The following is a 20,205-nucleotide window of genomic DNA, read 5'->3' on the forward strand; positions in this document are numbered from 1 at the left end:
GGTGTCAGGTCTTTTCTAGGTGAGCTGCAAACAGGTGGTAGAGTGGGATAACTTGGGCACTGTGAGTGTAGAAACTCCAACTAGGCTATGTTTGATTGAATTTGTGCAGCAGTGCTTCTCAGTGTGCAAATAAGTTTCTCTTTGTAGAGCTGAGTACTGGGTAAAGTTACAGGTGAACTTTAATAGAGACAATTTAGTTTCTAAGTGCCTGTGTCTGTTAAAGGCATTGTTAAACACCAGGGCATGTCAAGCAGCACAATTTGTAGACTCAAAGAAAAGTGATTAGACCAACTAGAAAATTCTCTGACCAATAAAATGATCTCATTTAATCATCCCTGTGTGTTTGCCAACCTTTCTATTACTACTAGAATTGCAGTCCCTATTAATTAAAATTTGTTTGAAGACTTGACAGATGTTGCAACAATACACAAAATGCATCTTACAGAGGTTATTATACATCTCATGTTCTATTAAATGAATTAAAAGTTATAACAGCAAATTCAATTATGACAATGCAATATGATAATCACATTTAATGGAATGCGGTTCAAAAAGTATATGCAAAATTGGTTAATACTAACAAAAATCATTTAAATAGGATGCGAACCTAGAATGCAACAGGGCAACAGTTATTTAAAATAATTAAGATATTGTTTTATCTATGCTAATATAAATGCAAAGCATGTTACCTTAGAACACCTCTGTATGTACTATAATCATGTCATAGGAACACGATCCAAATGACTTAGGGTGAGACTATAATTCCTAGTATTGTAGATCAAGGGTCTACTTCATATGAGCTAAACCCCGTATGATTGAAGACCACATTACCAAGATGAAATGAACAAAACGGCACAACCTTGTTTAAAATCCTGAATCCCATATAATTGAAATCTATTCCCCGGACGTTTCTGACTAATCCATAAAGCTATCTAACTATACAAAACAAATTAAAACCTTCCAAAATGCTTCCATCAAGATGTAACTCACCCTAAACAGAAACCAAAACATCCCACAAGTGAAATGTCTCATAATCCTTTACAACCTTAAAGAAACACTACATAAACATTGCATTACAAAATACCTGAAATAAGGAACTAAGCAGAAGTAAGCATAGCCTAAGCAACCTACAGGAGAAACTAAACTCTATAAATAAATAACACTACAACTATTTGTCTTCCTTCATTTTAGCACCCTGCACCCCCTACACCCCCTCGAAATTAAATATGCCAACTCTGAGATCGCATTATCTTCCATGTAAGTAGCATATTTTCGATTATGTGGGATTCGGGATTCTAACTGTTCAATATTGTGCCATTTCATTCATTTCATCTTGGTAATGTGATGTTCAATCACATGAGCTTTCGCTCATATAAAGCAGACCCTAGACAAACTATCAGCTAATCTTTGCTCATTGTTTCTCTTTGTAATAAGTAACTCTACCTAAAAAATCTATTGAAGTATGCTTAAATACACCAGCAACTGTGGGGGAGGGCTTTGCTTCCAACAGCGTGTGATCATCTTTTATGACTGTGTAATCATGACCCATAATACATAGTATGCATGTAAGTTACATGAATAGCTGTATATGACTAGATTCTCTCTTAGGGTAGTTGCAGATATCTGGAGCTGCTCTGCATCATCCCAGAATTGCTGCCAAAAGGAGCATAGCTTGGGACAAACATATATAATGTGCTTCCAAGTAGCAGGTTTAGTTTTATCTTTACACATCCAAAGAGTGCTAGTGGATATCTCAAACTGGGATTCAGGAGTTAAAATAGCCTTTGTAGGGTTTTTCCATGTAAATAACCACCATTTAGTGGATGTGGTGCATTGGAATGTAGTACACTGGAATAGTGATGCCACAATGTTTAAGGCTAATTTGTGAGTTAGTTCCTTACCTACCACCCCCCTGTACTTCTGTTTAAAAGTATCTATTGGGTTATATAGCCACTCATTAATTTCAGAGTACAGGAAGAAAAGTCATTTAATGTGCACAACTTATCTGTGACTGTATTGATAAGATACTGTAGAAAGGGATTAGTAGATAGATGGAGCACTTGGTTTGAGTGTAATTGGTCTTGAATTAAGGATATTATCTGACAATGTGAAAATTGTAGCATTAGAGGAAGATGATATTCTGCTACCATATCCTCAATGGATTTAAATTGATTGCCATTAAGGAATTGGAAGACATAAACAACTCCATAGAATAGCCAACTATCCAATGGGAAAGAACCCTATAAGGTGTCAAAGATTACAAAAGCAAAGAAGGAAAAGATACCAGCCATGCAAATGCACCTGAAGAATAAATGAGTTTGAGACAAGATGTCCAACCATGATAAATTGGGGTGATATATGGGGAGACAGTGGCTGACGAGAACTTTTAAAAATAATTTCTCATAATGAAGCCAGGAGTGAAATTTATCTAAGAAAAAGTAGATCACATGGGAATCTACTAAGAGCCAGAAGGAACATTTTCATAGTGGGGACAGACTGGATAGTCCATGGATGGTCAAAGTCTCAGCAATAGACTGCTATTGTACATTCGGTTAATCAAGCTTTGTATGCTAGGACAAGGTTAGGAATTCACAGGCCTCCAAGATATTTGATGCATAATATAGATTTTGTGAGCCTCTCATTGAGTATGGATGCAATAAGAAGGACAGCATTTGCATGTCTGATTCAACAAGTGTCCTAAGCAGAATTCTCATGTGCAGGGTCTGTATGATGTATAATAATTTTGGATATAAAATCATTTTAATTAATGAGAGTGTTAATTCTAATGGGAAATTCCATTTCAACCATTCCTGAATATGTTCGGTGTGAAGCTATTGAATCTTCTACCATTTCAGATATTTAGTCTTTGTGGGAGTGGGAAATTGAAATATTCACAAGTATGGAATGACTGCTGAGGTATGAGTAAGCCAATATTGTTCTGTGACTCATTCAATGAGTCTAATAATAGAAGGGCACAGACTATTCAAAGGGAAGTATGAATGGTTATCACTAATAATAGCCATACTAAGATTAAAGTAAAGTTAGAACATTGGCATATTTTGAAATGTGGAGAAGCGTAAGAACGTTTGACCTGAGAATCTAAGATACAGTTACAAAAAATCAAGTAACCTTAAACAGCAATTATGTTACAAGGAACAAAGTGATTTGGTAAACATCCATAACTGTAAGGACCAATATTGTAAGAATTGTATATATTGTAGTTTAATTAGTATGGATGCTGTTTTTAAACATCCAACAACAGATAAAGTTTGTAGGCTTAATTGTTATGCCATTTGTAATACCAATAATGTGATATATCTAGCTACATGAATTTTATGCCCATACATTTATGTGGTTAAAAGAAACTGTAGATTGAAAGAAAGGATTTGTGGTCATTTGTCAGACATAAGAAGAGGGATTGAAACTAACACTTTGTATAAACATATTTAGAAGTAAGATCTAGATCATAGTTTTAAGTTTAAAGTTATAGAAATTATTAATGTTAATCATTACAGAGGTAAATATATTATTAATAAAATTGAAACAGCTGAATATAAATAGATTCATATGTTGTGAGTGGATAGTCATCCAGGATTAAACGTACATGTCTCTTTAAAATGTGCTAAAGGCAAAACTTATAAGATGAGCTGATTTTTGAAATGTGCACACATACTGTATATGCATTAGAATATATCTATAAATGTATGTATGTGTATTTTTGTTCTACATATGTTTTATTGAATTTTTTATGATTTTTATAATAATACAATATGGTTGGTTATCTACATTCTGCAGTGTATGTTTTTAAGTAATTGTATAAATTTGCTAGTGTACAAAACAGGAAGTAACACTTGATAAAGCTTTTTTTCCTAGTGGAGTATGAGGAGGTTATAACTGCATAATATTCTCTGGAGTTAGATGAGTTTTCTGAAGAGCAAGATCAGGTAGATGCATTCTCACCCATTTCTATAGCCTTGCTTGAAAGGCGAATTGATCCCATTGATGTTTACACTAAATAACTTTAGTGTGTTGGGTATATAAAAGCTGTGCTATTTGCCCATCTCATGAGAAAGGCTGTTGTATCATTGATTTAGTAGGTGTTAAGGTACAGTATCAAAACACCAGCTTTGAATTTGAAAACAAACTGTAAAAGACCCTGTTGCCTTTATAAGCACAAGCATAAACATATGCACATATAATAAAAAAAACAAGCAGCATATCAAACTTTAACATCAATAACTTCTGACTACAGTTTATACTAGAGTAAACTATATACGTGCATCCTTTTAGACTCCCAAGGTTAGGGGTGGATTTTGAAGCCCCAACTACCCACACACTAAGCCAGATGGGGCGGTAGAAAAAATATAGATAAACATAGCTTCAGCCAGTAAGTCCAAGAACCAGACAGGCACCAAGTTAACCATATAAAGGGACAAAGATTCAGAGTCTTGCTGCAATGTTAATGAATGAATTAAATATGACAATGAAATGATAATGTTACAAGTGCCATTCAGCCCAACCTTCTTAAAGTAAAAATATACTTTAGTTAGCCAAAAGTGAAATACCAGAAACAAATTAAACAACAACAAGTAATTGCAAGGTGATTCTAAGACAGACTAGCCTGTAGGCAGTCTTTGGGCTGACTACCTACAGCTCTAGTAAGTACAGAACATTATGAGAAATGAGTTTATGCAGTCTGTTAGTCATTATGTTTATTTTGGTGTAACATCTTCAGTTTTAAATCCTTATTCTATGACCATCTATACTACAGAATGCCAACAATATAATATTTAAAATGTTTTAAATGTTAATTTCCACCACACCCACATATTATTGTAAATTCCAATTGCTGTGCAAAAGGTTACACCCTTACTCATTCAAAGAAATGTTAGATCACCTCACTCTCTGGAGGAGTTTGCCTGTCACAAAGCTAGTAGCATTAGTCATAAGTAAATAACTAGAGGCAGGGACTATCCACATACCATTGTCAACTCCAGATGTATTCAGAGTTTGCATCAATACCACTTCCTGCAGTTAGCGTGATACTCCCTATTAGCATGTCAGTTTACATATTACACCTCAGCACCACTCTATTCATCATTCTCATTACCCCCCTGAGCATCCATCTGTATTAATTCTGTTATCCACCAATCTGACTTCCTCCATTACACTTATCTAAACTATCCAACTCTCCCACCCTTTCCCCATGTCCCTGTACAACATGGCAGTGTTCTAGCTCCTTCTTGTCATGCATTTCTATAAAAGTAAAGAGAAGCTTGGGCCATTCCCTATACTCACATTCTTCCACTTACACTGCATACACTTGGTGCAGGAGGGGTTGAAACCAAACCATCAATTTTTTATGCAACCTTCATTGCAATGTGGATGGGATATTAGAATTTACATGATGAATACCCGGAATGTTCAGACAGTGTCTGAATCATTGAAAAGCTGGAAGCTCACCTAAAATCTTACCAGTTTAGGCGTTAAGTCTTGTCTAAAGGGACTTCAACTGCCACTGTTCTTCGTCGCTACAAACTACATGGGATAAAATCCTGTCTCAATACTTATGCACTCAAATGGATATACTGGCAATTAACAAAAGAAAGACTGGTTAGCACATACTGTGTGACAGCTTGCTAAAGTATCAGAATCTGAGATCTGCAGCAATAGAATTTTCTCTACCCTTCTTCAAAAACTCCTGCCATGCACTAGTAGTTCTCCTTAACAAACAAAACAAACTCCAGAATACCTAAATTAAGACTTTTACTCCTAAATATGTATATACATTACTTCTAGAAATTTCTGCCATTAACTTTATCTCACCTGTTTAGCTAATTCATTTAAGTTTTGCACTTGGTGGTATTTTGGAACCAACTATTGCATCTAGAGAGCAAAATATTTTCGTAAGAGACAAAGAGGTGCATATACAATTGACACATTGATTTACTTCACAAATTAATAAGTGAAAAAAGATGCAAGGCATGGTCAAGGTATGGAGAATCAAATCTTAAATTTGGGTAGTCAAAGTTTACTACTCGAATGAACAGAATAAAAAAAATGCACAGAGCTAAGGCCGTTTATTTCAGGGTAGACAATCCTTACACTGAAGAACGCAAGCAATTCTGGAAGCAGGTATTTTACTTAATTTACAGGTCAAAACATAAATTATCTGCATTAACTTTAATGCAGCTATATACTTTAAAACACTAAACTGATTCATTAGAATCCCTTCAAAATTGCTCTCTTCAGAATTTATTCCCCTGTTGTATTAGGAAAATAAAAACGTTAAAATCACTGATATTTAACTCCTGTCTCTAGTTTTACAGGATCAGAATAATAAGGTCTACTTCCTCCTACACAAAATCCATGACTTCTGGCATGGTTACAGCCAATGAAAATATTCTAGATTCCTCAAGTACTCTTACACTTTCCTTGTACCCTCTTTTCAGAACATCAATTAATATGTCCGATGCTTAAGGCACATATGACACCATCCTACCAAAATGACAATTTATTTTTGCAGCCTTATCCCCTCATCCAGCAATCCCACTTCCTTATCTAGCTTTAGACTCATACTCATTATTTGATATTTCCTAGAAGTAGTACTGTTCACTTTTCCATCACCTTATCCATTTCTGCAAATATTATAGCAATATCACCACTAACTCTTTACCTTTAAATATCATCGACAGGGCAAAGGATAGAGGTGAGTTACTCTGAATCTACTTTATTAACCTTAACAAGGTCTGTCTTGATTCTATTTTCCATACCTTCAGTTGACCCTACAGACATCAAGCATTTGAAAGTGATCTATTTGAAAATACATTTAGCATGTTATTCAAAACACTCTGTCTCTCATCAAAGCAATTTAATACAGTTCTCTTTTACCTTCACCATGTTTTATTAATTTGCTTAAACGTGACACATCCGAATTCCAAGCTGTGTCCTTCCCTGATAGTTTGACAATTCATAGAAATGGTCACATTGCTGATTATACTGCTTGCTGAAATTGTCACAACTACCTACTGTTGGGTTTAAAACATGGAGCTGGACATTAACTTCCGCAAAAGCTTAATGTCCCAGCTAAAAAATCCAAAGCCTAAAAGAAGCTGAAACTAGCCAGTATAACATTCTGGTTTGAAGACATTTTTCCATGATGATCTGGTCCATAAGGCAAAAAAAAAAAAAGATGACAGTGTTTTACAATAGTCTGAGATATGATAAATAATAAGGAAATATAGCAGAAACAAAATAGAATTTTCAATATGCTGGGATACAAAAATAATTAAAGCAGAAGCCTTAAATTGTGCAAACATTTTTATTGAAAATTAAAATTTAAAGCAAGAGAAAAGTTAGTGGTACAGTTATGGGAGTGAAAATGAAAGTGGAAATAGAAAGGAAGAGCAGTAGCTGTTATACAGTGAAGTAGATAAAAAACAGAACATTAAAGCAGGAAGGAATATGAGTTGGAAATTAGATATTAAAGTAAAATAGGATGAGCTAACAGACCTTATATGATACAGATTTAGTAAGAAGTCTGGCAAATTCACATCCTCGTAAACTGGAAAAGAAAAAAAGAGATTAGTTAAATGCATACATAGTCTGCTATATGTATTAGGAAAGCTATAATAGGCCTGGAAGAGAAAAAGAAGGTGAGGGAGGTGGGGTGAGATGAGATGAGCAAAATCAGAGGCTTAAATGTAAAGAAAAATGTTAGATGTGGGGATCTTTTGCCACTAAAACAGACAAGATACTTACCAAAATTGCATTGCTTTTTGGTTGACAGAGGTAGAAAGGATGAAAATTTCATCCTAGTTCCATTCCTGATGGAGATAGCCATTCTCAAGTAGGTAAACTTGCATGATAACACAAATGCTATGTTACTTTTCAGTGCTGTTGTACCCAACACTTCCCTTTTTAAATTGTTCTATAATAACATGTAAGTAAGTCAGCAGTGGGCAACATGGTTTGCCTGATCAGAGAAACTGTGCCCAGAATCAGCTTCATCCTAAAATACCTCACAAGTGTACAAAATTTCACAGAGTGCTCACATTTTTGCCTTGTAGTTCTAGGCTGTCTCACATAAAATCTGAAACTTTCTGGCAAATCTTTGAGTATTGCAATCAATAAATGGTAAACATTTAAGTTTCAGACTTCATATTCTTCAGAAAATGCATGCTAATGGAAACCTACTGTTCAAACAACTTTCTAAGTTTATAAGAGAGTAATACTTAAAATCTGTTTCTGATTTTGGGCCTTTGTTGCTACACTATTTTTGCCCTTTTACAGAATTCTTTTACTAAGAGGTTGAGAGATATGAGTAATAGAACAGAATGTTACACACATGGTTAAACTTCTGTCTCATATTTCTTACTTCTCCTTTAAGAAAGCTATTGTTTGTGACAGGGGAAAGCAGGCCACCTCAGGCCATCATTATCCCACTGAACAAGATGCCTCATGCTCATATTCTTTAACATCTGTTTGCTAAATGCTTAACAAGAGGTCCCAGGACAGATCCCTCCCAAGACCACCCATGACTGGCTTAATAGTCTGACATTGCTCCAGCAATTACATGACTGACAGAATTTGTTGGACAGCCAGTCTGGTATTTTATCAGTGACACAGGGGTTTAGCACTTTATGTTTTACTATCTTTAGATGCCTGAGTTCTATTGTGCCTGAGGTAGGAATTAGTCCATGCCGGCTGTATGATCTGTTATGCCTCATCAATGGCTCTCTTGGACTGTTTCTGAAATCCAGTCTCTGTAATTTGTGAAAACCCTTCACAGCCGAAAGGGTAATAAGGTTCAGGTCCCTATGTCTCTGTTTCTTATGAGTTCCATATTGATTTGTTCTATAGCTTTGCGACAGTGTCTGTTGCTTAGTGTGCAAAAGTTTTTTCTTTACCAGATGTCTTTACCATAGCTTGTGGAGGGACCACTGCTCGTTTCCAGGCCAGTAGTTTCCCGCATGGAGTGGCAAGGCTAAGGCTAAATAGAGTTTTATGTGTGGCTTAGGGACTTATGTTCAAGTAACACATCTTTTGTGAGGCCGCCAGGTCCCATTGAGCTTGTGTTTTTGCCCATTTTAGGCGGTTCTCACTTTATACCTCTAGATGCTGTTTGAGATTACTCCTCACTGTGGGTTCTGATTTTTGGGGTGAAGGAGGCGAAATTTGCACTGAATTTCTTCAGGTAGAATGTTTCAGCTGGAGGTGTGCACAGTGTATTTTTTTTGTTGTGACTTAACCTGAGCATATCTGATGGTTTCCTATTGTTGTTCTTGTTGTGGGCTGAAGAAGGCTTTGTGGTTATCTTTAGTGTCCTTTATAATCATTTTTCTCTCAAAAGTTTCTCTTTGGATGTTTTAAGGAGAGAACGTTTTTTTTTAGTGTGGCTGATCAATGAGAAGCTCCCTTTTTTGGGACGATGTTTTGACCTGGCAGTAGCTTTGCCTTCTTTGTTATACAACGACTTTCTTCATGGGATTTCGCTTTATACCAGTTGTTTGTAATTTGGTGGAGAGGGACTTTGTTTTTAGCTTACATTTCCACCAGACATGGATTTACATTTGGTGGAGAGGGACTGTGAAGGATTCAGATATGTGAGGAAACATTCATTGAAGGAATTTGGGCTTAAAGATGTGGTACCGGATGGCACCAGTGGAATGTATCTTTTGAGAAGTTTTCACTGTGGTCTCTTTGTCTGCTCTGGAGAAGGATAGTGAAGTCTTCCAGGGTTTTTTTCTTTCCAGGGTCAGGTGGGTAATTAGTGGTATATGTGATCTCACTAGGTTTTGTCCCCCTGTGGTGTGGGACTTGAAATGTATATTATTGTGATGTGGTTTGGTGACTATGTGTCTCATGCATTTGAATCTCATGAATTCCTGAAACCTTGGGCTAGGGTATTAGGCTAGAATAATTTACCCACCCATGTTTGGGTAGTTTTGGGTTAGGGTATTAGTACAGAATTTATGTATACATAGTATTTCCTCCAATTGTGATACGTTCATATGAGGGTATGTCTGATTGGGAGGGGTCTCCTATGTAACCAGCTACCATTCTGGTAAGCCTTTGCCTGCTACCAGTTGCTATAATGGCTGGTAGCTGCTTTAGTTGCACGGTTACATTTAAGTCCTGGAGGTGTGGTTGCTATTGTGTTGTGTTGTTCCTTTGTGGTTCTCACTTGGACACTCCCCTCCACTGATAATTTTATACACTGGTAGCTTGGGGTGCCTCGAAAAGCATGATAATGGTTTCTGCTACTGCACCAGGATGGATGTTTCAGGAGCCTGAATACTGCATCAGCAGTGCCTGCATTCATGAGATTTAGGGACTTCTGGATTGCCTCATTGACACCCTAGTTTTTTTAGACTTTTTGGACATCTTGAGGTGGCTCTTTCTTTGTTTTTTTTTCTTTTTCTTGTTTAAGTGGGAGGGCAAGTTGCTGAAGGAGGTATGGGTGCCACTAAGGACAGGTGTTTCATCCTCAAGTGGCAGCGGGTTTGTCCAACATATCATCCCAGGTAGACAGACATTGGGATCCCCTTAGGAATGACACAGACACTGATCCCACCGCAGACACCAGCCTTTTCTGAGTAATGTGGTAATTGGCCATTTACATGGGGCAATATTGTTGTCAGGTCAATGTGCATTTGCACTAGCCTGTCAGGATAATCGAGAGCTCCTCTATGTCTCTCCAGCATGTAGTCCAGGGAGGCACTCCTCAGAGGTTTCACTCAGTGGAGTCGACGGAGTCATAGGTGTATTCATTGCACAAGTGAGACCTGAGTAAAGGCAGGGTATGTGTTGTGCGTGTGTCTCCATAGTGAGCCCTGGCGATGGGCCTTGTTCAGCCTTCTCAGTGTTGTTCAGCCTCAGTGGTGGGGAGTCACAGTGTACTAGTGTATCAGGCAAGGTGTTAGTGTGTCAGGCAAGGTGTATGGCCTAAGGGGCTAATATTGGTCGACACATTGATTGCATGAAGTTTGTTTGTTGGATGTGTTTTTCTTTTGGATGTCCGCTTGTTGGATGTTCTTTTTGGGTTTTTGTGTTGTTTATTAGAGTTTCCCGAGTATGTCTTGTAGTTTTGTGTGTGTTGTGTTTGGTGGTGTGGTGTTGTAGTGTGGGACTGGGATTGTTGTTGTGTGTGTGGTTGCCATCTCCTCCTGTCTGGTCTGCTGCCTTGGTTGAGAGAGTCCTCCCGTGGTTTGGCTATATAGTTGCATCTCTCACATGTAATTCCCACTTCTGCTTAGAAGAGACCTACTTTACTAATTCCAGTTGACACCAAATTCTCACAAAACTGATGTCTGATGAACTAATGCTTGGTCTAGTGGATTTTGCTTGCTTATCCTAACTCAAAAATGGGTTACATGTCAGAAATCCCAGTCTGAGATCTATAAACCATTGTTACACCAAAGTATGAACAAATATTTAGACTGGGAAAATGACAGCATAGCTTTTCCAGAATTTTTTGAAGCCTGGTTCTGTTTTTACTCCACTTTTAAGATTTTGATGAACAGTGGAAATTCCTGAAGTGTGTTTTATTTGTGTCACCAGAGAACTAAGTAAATAAAAACTTTGAATACAAACTATTGTCCTGTCATATGGCCTAGTATCCTAATGCAGCAGTATTGCAGACCTTAGGATCTGGTCCCCTGCTCTTTAGTTAGTAATCAGTAATGACACATCTTTACCAATACTGCAGAGCAGAATGCGACACTTTAACCATCATACCCCCATAAGGAGTGCCATTCTGAAGTTTTGGGACAGAATGGGTGGCTTCCTCTTGTGAAATGAATGTGGAAAATTAAGACATTATCTCTTGCCCTTTCCTATTCAAGATTCAGCTGACTACAGCCCCTTCTTGCCTCTTGACTTCCTATTCATGTAGAACATTATGTTCTACAGTTATGCAACTACACGATCATGAAGCTATTCCTTCCAAAAACACACCTAAGACTTGGGGACTTGACCTTCTCAGCACATATCTATGATACTTGAATCCTCCTTCCATTGTCAGTTAGGAAAGTGTCTTTTCAGCCACAGTCTAGTTGCAAGTATTGCCAAAAATGGGAACAAGTAAAATTCTACAAAAATAAATAATCAAACAAGCAAATAAAAAAATACAATTAATCATCAAACTGAAAAGAATATGCAATGTTCAGTATATATTTTCTCACTAAACCATATCTCTCAACCTCTTAGAGCAAGAAATCTGGACAAAGCCATGAATAAAAGTGGGACAGAGGCCCAAAAATAGGGACAATTTTTAAATATTGCTCTTACAAACTTAGAAAGTGGATTGAATAAAGGTTTTGCATTGGCATGAATTTTCTGAAGGGTATGAAGTCTTTAATTCAAATGTCTGTCATTATTTTTTTAACTTCGGTCTTTAATGATTTGCCACTAAACCACAATTTTATGAAAAATGGACCAAAAGTGTAAGGCAAAAATCTGGACATTCTGTGAAAATCTGGGGTGTATATTATAATCTCGAAGGTTTAAAACTTCGAATCACCAAAGATCGAACTTTATTGATCGCAGTCTTAAACCGTTGAAACAAAAAAAATACTAAAGTTAAAAAAAAAAAAAAAACTAAATAGTGTGTTGGCAAGGGGGCAAGCCCCCCTGCACCCCCCACACCCCCCCTACTTAAATATACCAACTCAGAGAACTCACTACATTGAAGTAAATGGAAATCTCTCCCTATGGAGATTTTCCGTTTAAACGTTCAATGTAATGCGTTTTCGCTATTCTTGTGTCGACAATATCATATTCGATATTGTCAGACTTCGAGATTATAATATAAACCCAAAAATCTGTACAGTTGAGAGGAATGCTGTCTAAACTACAGCAAATGTAAGCAGCATTAGTCAACTACAATGCAGTAGCGAAACATTTTGTAGAGAAGTAATAGTAAGCACAAGGCTTCAGATTAGACGTAGAAAGCAGGATAAATTCACTAAGCGCATATCCTTTGCTGTGTGAAAAACTCATTTGCAGTAGGGACTACAGTATTGTGTCAAAGATTCCCTTATTCTCAGTTCTAAAAATACAATAAAAATGCAGTTTTACTTCACCTGGTGCTGTACAGCAGTTTTATGCTTCTTAATATAAATCCGACAAATACCGATAAACTCATTTCAATATAAAACAGGAATGCAAAATTTACTCTAGCCTCAGAGTAGCTCTGATAGTCATCAATGTTTCTTCTTCCAACAGCTTGACTTGCTGACCCTAATCAATAGGATGATCTGTACACATATCTACTGTGTCCATGCATTTGTCCAGCCAGGTATTCTGCCCACTTTACCTAATCTCTTCACTTGTTGAGTTTTTCCCACAGACCTTACATATATTCAGTAACTATCTTCAATGCACACTCCTACCACTAATTGCAAAACAATGGGACATGGACTCAAATGTACCATACCCACATTGTGGTGGGTCTATATTAGATTAGCGAAAGTTTTCTTCAGCGAACGCTCACATGAGCGAAAATGCTGGGAATTGAAAGGGTGTTTGTGGGGTTGTGGTATAGTGAGGAGTGGGATATTTGCTCTTTCCTCACTGTAGTGCGATCTCAGAGTTGGAATATATAGTTAGCGGGGGGGGGGTGCGGGGCACAGCCCCCCACAATAAGAAGTTTGATTTCCAGCATTTTCTCTCATGTGAGCGTTCGCCGAAGAAAACTTTCGATAATCTAATATAGACCCCTTTGTGACATTCCTTGCTCAGTTACACCAGACAACTGAACTCCTATACTTTCAAAACTTTTTTATGACTTTACCACTCATCCCCAAACAGGTATAAAAATTAATAAAAAGTATTGTACCTTCCCATGGGACCCATCATTGTAAGATAAATATTTCATGCTTTTTTCTGGCTTCTTACACAGTATGTTGTGCCTTACTTTCTTAACTTATTAAGGTCTATATTATGCAGTTGAAAGAACTAAAACTCAACTACTCTTTCATCTACACATATGTGTCAAACCTACAGTTGAGCGAACTGCCACATCATCAATTTCTTTTCCAAGGGAAAAAAATCTGTAGGCCAACTACACATGACACAAAATCACGAACACTATGAAGTGGGGGGCTTCACCCCCCAACACCCCCAATGTGGGGGGCTGTGACCCCACACCCTCCTTAATGAAATATACTAACTTTGAGATCACACTACAGTGGGGAAAAGGACAAATCTAAAACAACGGCCAACCGATTTTGTTCCCTTGTAAAAGAATCAATGATGTGGCTGTTCACTCAACTGTACGTTCGACACATATGTGTCGATGAAAGGGTAGTCGACTTTTAGTTCCTTCGACTACATAATATAGACCCAACTTATTATATGCACAAATAACTGTTCATGTGTGAATGACAATATTAACTTTTGCTAGTATTTATGTGTTTGTATTTGCAGTTGCACTATTTGGACACTTTTACCCTTTAGGTCTCCCATGAATATAGACCATGGGTAGGCAGACTTCCTGGCTAATATACTTCATCTAAATATGGACTTGAAGGATGAGACTGGAGATACAGGCATCAGGCACAAGATTCCTTCACAGTGTAGCTGAGCTTGATCTAACTGACAGAGTCAGAAGATTGGCAATTCAGGAGGCAAAGCCATACCAAACTCAACTAATGCCTAGTCTGTTCTGCAATCTGGTGTTTCTCAAGTAGACAAACAAACAAAAACAATGTTATCCTCTCTAAGTCAAAAAAGGGTCTTAAAACTCTTGCAGACTGCTCGCTACAGACATAACAAGTACATTGTTACACTTTACTATATCTCCCATAATACATAAAGTGCTTCATTGCTTTAGTCCTGACCACAACTTAAGAATCAGCCTTCATTTCTAAATGCCAGTATTGCAATAAAGCCATATATTGGCAACTGCTGATCATGTTCCTTAACACCCTGCATCTAGGGTGGCTGCTGCCTTCACCCCACTCTACATAAACAATTGCTAGGAAGATCATAAGAGCACATCCACAGCTCTGGGCTGAGTGATACCAGTTAAAGTGGTTTGGGCATTTAGTGAGGATGCCCCTAAGCACCTCTCAGCAGAAGTATACGAGACACTGTCCACTGTTCGAAAACCCTGGGGCAAATCAAGAGCACGTTGTCTTTGGGGGGGTAGGAATCATACAGGATAAGTCAGGGATTGTTGGTGGGAACAGAGAAGCCTGGTCTAACCTGCGTATCATGCTATCACCACAATGTCACAACATTCACCAAGACAAGGAGTTTATGAAAGTATAGCAAGTAAAACAATAAATATTATTTTAGTAGAAAAAACAATAACAGGAGTACAAAACATGCAAATGGATATTGGGTGTAATATGTTGGAAGCATGAGACCACCATGGAGTCAACTTGCGTCTATAGACTCAGGGGGGAAAAAGTACCATTTAAAAGTATTTATGAATCCATTTTGTTTATCAGTGGGAATAATTTGTGTTTTTTCTTGATGGTGGGGCTATAAGGGAAAGTGACTATGATGATGATGTGGTTTTCACTTGAAAAAGTGGGAATAGTTATCTCTTTGGTAGCTGGGGAAGGATGGCCAGAGAAATCATAAAGGGAAGTATGTATAATACATAGACTTGCCTTCTGTGCAATCACTTAGAACAGGCGTGGTTGATGGAGTAACATATACCTTTATTTTTGCACAATTAGTTTGCTGGAGATTATTATTATTTTTCTCTCTTTTCAACTCCTCAGCCATGGCCTCTACCCATCCACTGTGTCTGCCAGGCTCTTCATTCTCTGCTATACTAACTCCATACCATATTTGGGAGCTGATGAGGAGAAGAAGGAAACAGGAGTCACGCCATATTGTGATTGAGGAGAGTTTTTTTGTCCTAATACCCCCCTAACATTGCAAACATACTCAAATACTCAGACCCGATGTTTCAACTCAACCAGTGCATCTTCTGTCCTAAAGGCAATGCCACATGCATGCATGACATGAGCTACCCTCTGTAGGGATCAATTGCAAGGCATATCAGAGTACTTATACTGTCCACCAGAATGGGCATGTCCATCCTCTCCTTGGCAGTGTCTGAGATGACCAGGCCGGTAATCAAACCTGGGCTGCGTATGCCATGTCACTTACTGTTTTGGTGTAAATTATTTTACTGTGGTAATTTTTTATTACTTGATGTAATGTTGTCTGTCAGTTTCATAGTTACCTATTTTTTTACCTCCTTGCATTGTTCTGTTCTGGATTTCCATTTCAGCCATGGAAAATGCCAGACATCTCATACTCATGTTTGGGCATCACACATTTCAGATCTTTGAGCCTCCCAGAAGTTTAGGATTAAATGGAAAATGCTTGTAGCTGTACTGTCACCATAGTAGATTTATATAGCTTTATTGGGATCAACCGTATAATAAACAAGCACCGTGGAAATAAAGTGCATATTTTTTTCATGGTCAAGAATGAAAAAAGATAAAGAAACAGCAACATTTTTCAAGGGGAACAACTTTTGTTCAGTATTCAAAGAAGAATGGGAAGAATGAAGAAACCACACAGTGTCACATGACCAGTGCAAACAATGATGATAGCATGTCTGATACTGCAATGCAGTGCAGGCCTGACATTCATGTTGATAAGACAGATAAACATGTTTTGTATTCTGTTACATATGTTGATAAGACAGATAAACATGTTTTGTATTCTGTTACATATGTTGATAAGACAGATAAACGTGTTTTGTATTCTGTTACATATGTTGATAAGACAGATAAACGTGTTTTGTATTCTGTTACATATGTTGATAAGACAGATAAACGTGTTTTGTATTCTGTTACGTATGTTGATAAGACAGATAAACGTGTTTTGTATTCTGTTATGTATGTTGATAAGACAGATAAACGTGTTTTGTATTGTTACGTATGTTGATAAGACAGATAAACGTGTTTTGTATTCTGTCACATATGTTGATAAGACAGATAAACATGTTTTGTATTCTGTCACATATGTTGATAAGACAGATAAACATGTTTTGTATTCTGTTACATATGTTGATAAGACAGATAAACGTGTTTTGTATTCTGTTACATATGTTGACTGTGGTTTTGAATGAGGTGGACAGATTCTATGTTGGTGATCTCCAATCAGTATATCTAAAAAATCTGCAGCAGAATAATACATAGTGACCTGTTGTTAGATGTTGCTGAAGGTCCACTCCACAAATGTGCTCTTAAGATAATTATTTCTTAAATATTTGGCAAGATACAGCATCATGATATCAGCATCAGATTTTTTAATTTTTTTAAGTACGAAGGTGGGTAGATTTTGTATATCACAAACTGAGCTCTGCAGTGCTTCTTTTCCTTTTAGCCTGAATAACTGTCAGCAGCCAGTCCAGTAAAGATGAGAGATAGTTTACTGAGTTGCATTATCATTAAAAAAGTAAAGCAGAAAATTATATGAGGACCAAAACTATGAAACTTAAACTAAAACCCAAACAAAAATGCCAAAAGTTTATGCTATTCACTGCATTGTGAAGTCTGTATCAAATTTTTGAAGACTGTTGAATATGCCAGTGCATCTAGCTATAAATATACAAAGAGGCAACTGATTTCCTGCAAGTAAACATAATATATTTCCCAATAAAACAATGCAGGGAAACACACACAAAAGCTATCTCAGAATGTCTGAAGTTTAGTTACATTCAACATTAGGACAAAAGTAATATAAAATAACTTACATTGTCTGAATAACGACGTATTTTGTTGACAAATTTTTTATACTTCTTATCACCATAGTTAAATCCAAAGCTGAACAGTCCAGGGATACCAAATCCTATTTTAACACTTTTTTGAGAGGCACGGGCTGTTAATGTTTCTTTCTCAAACCTGGAATAAGATTCGTATTCATCAAGTGCAAACTCATATTTTCCTTTGGTCTAATAAACAAAATAAAGAAAGGGCAATTGTCAGTCCTGAAACAGAGATCTCTGCCCTCCACCCACTCACATTTACAATAAATATGATGCTATATTACAGCTATTCATCTCACTGGTAACAATATTATAAACACATTTTTAATCTCTGCACATCTTAATTTTACAAGGGGCATACAATAAGACCAGGAATTAAACTTACTTAAATAATGCATAGGCGTGTATGTGTGCATGTGTGACATTGCACATAATTGCATTTATTATTATTATTATTATTTATTATTTTAACATTATTTTACCAGGATAAATCCAACTGGACACAAAGTGTCCATTTTCAGTGGAGTCCTGGGTAGAAAAGCTCCAAGGAAGTTAACAGAGTACATACATGGTTTAGATAACAATAAAAAAATGGTATACAAGGTAAGAGAAACAAAGAAGTACAAGAACAATTTTGTAAAACAGTAAGATACTCAAACAATAAGATACTCAGGAGTAGAACCCCTATTTGCAATATTTACAAAAAAAGTACATATCAGGTGAGTATATCAGGTGAGAATATAGTGTATGCAATGGAGGCATACAGCGGGTGACTTATATGGAGTAGTGACTCTTCAAGGGGGGGGTCTTTGCAGTTGCAGAGAAGGTTAGCATAGAGGTGTGAATTAAAAAGGCCCTTGAAGGTGCTTGTGTTACTTTGTAGCCTAAGTTCAGGTGGGAGGGTGTTCCATACTTTAGCAACATCATAAGAGAATAGGGACTCCCCAGCGCTGTGATTGCATAGGTTGATTTCAATCAGGTTTTTGTTACATGAACGTAGCTCCCTTTTGGGGTTGTGAAAGTTTAGTATGGCAGCTAGAGCAGGGACTCTTCCCTGGATGAAAAAGAATTTGATGGGCTATGATCAGTTGGTGGTAGCGTAGGAGGTTTGGAAATTCTAACCAGTGCAGTTTAATTAGGGATTGGCAGTGGTGGCAATGTGATCTATTATTGGCAGTAAACCTAGCTATTTTATTGTAGCATGTGGAGAGTTTGTTCAGGTTAGTTTTGTTAATGTTGGTGAGGACTGGAGAGGTGTATAGTAGTGTTGATAAGAGATGAGTTCTGGCTATTGTTGTTCTAGTTTTGGGGGGTTAGGAATAGTATGCAATGATATAGGAAATCAATTTCTTTATGGACTTTAGAGATGGTTTGGGATACGTACTTGTTGAATTTAAGTTGTTGATCAATAGTGATGCCTAAGAGTTTGGCCTCAGTTACTGGGGTGATGAGGGTGCCATTGGTTGACATGATGTTAAAGGTGGCGGAGGAGTGATTGATTGGGTGGAATAGTATTAGCTGTGTTTTTTGGGGGTTTAGTATTGGTTGGTAGTTGTTTAGCCAGTTCTCTACCTCAGTGAAGGATTCCTGGGCTTTACTTTGTAGTAATTGGATGTTTGGTGCTGAGCAGATTAGAGTAGTGTCATCCGTATACTGGACGATGTTGGCTTTTGTGGTAGCTAGGTGGAGATTATTTGTAAATATGTTGAAGAGAACAGGACCAATGATTGAACCTTGTGGGACACCACATGTGACAGGGAGTGGGGGGGATAGGGAGTTGCCCCATTTGACAGATTATGACCGGTTGTTTAGGTAACTGTAAAACTATTTTAGGGTGGAGTCATCGAGGTTGAGTTCTGCTAGGCAGGTGAGGAGTTTGCTATAGGAAACTGCATCAAATGCCTTGGATAGATCTAAGAAGGTGGCAGAGACCAGCTTCCTTGGTTCCTATGCGAGTTTATGGTATTAGAGAAGTTAATTAGAGCAGTGTTGGTGCTATGGGAAGGTCTGAATCCATGTTGGTTTTTAGTTAGAAGGTTGTTAGTTAACAGATGGGTAAGGATTTGGTGGTGGATGCATTTTTCTAGAATTTTTGAGAGGGGTGATAGGATAGCAATGAGATGGTAGTTGGAGAGGTCAGTAGATAGACCTCCCTTGTGGAGAGGGATGATATATAAGGTTTTCCATAATGAAGGAATGGAATGCAAGGAAATAGATCTGTTAATGAGTAGAGAGATGGGGTAGGTGATGGCCTTGGATGCAATTTGGAGATATTGAGCTGGGAGACTGTCGGCAGCTAGGGTGGTAGGTTTGAGTTTAGCTAAGAGATTTTGAATGGTTCTAGTTGGAACTGGGTTAAAAGTGAAGGGGCGGAGTTAGTCTGGTAGTTTAAGGGTTGATGTTGGGTCATGGGTGATATTGCACTTACCAGGTTCAGTATTGAAGAGGTAAAGTAGTTATTA

At 37.4% G+C, this 20,205-nt stretch overlaps 1 protein-coding gene across 1 annotated transcript in view; it reads right to left on the bottom strand.

Annotated features, from left to right (window-relative positions):
- C8B (complement C8 beta chain) overlaps positions 1-20,205 on the bottom strand; it is a 506,997-nt gene that overhangs the window by 332,199 nt on the left and 154,593 nt on the right. Inside the window, exon 6 of the mRNA XM_044085515.1 lies at positions 17,732-17,929. Within this exon, the coding sequence (XP_043941450.1) occupies positions 17,732-17,929 (198 nt within the window). The remainder of the gene's footprint in view (positions 1-17,731; positions 17,930-20,205) is intronic.

Source organism: Protopterus annectens, chromosome 10.part0 (genome assembly GCF_019279795.1).
Source record: "Protopterus annectens isolate FY-2018-M chromosome 10.part0, PAN1.0, whole genome shotgun sequence".
NCBI lineage: Eukaryota > Metazoa > Chordata > Ceratodontiformes > Protopteridae > Protopterus > Protopterus annectens.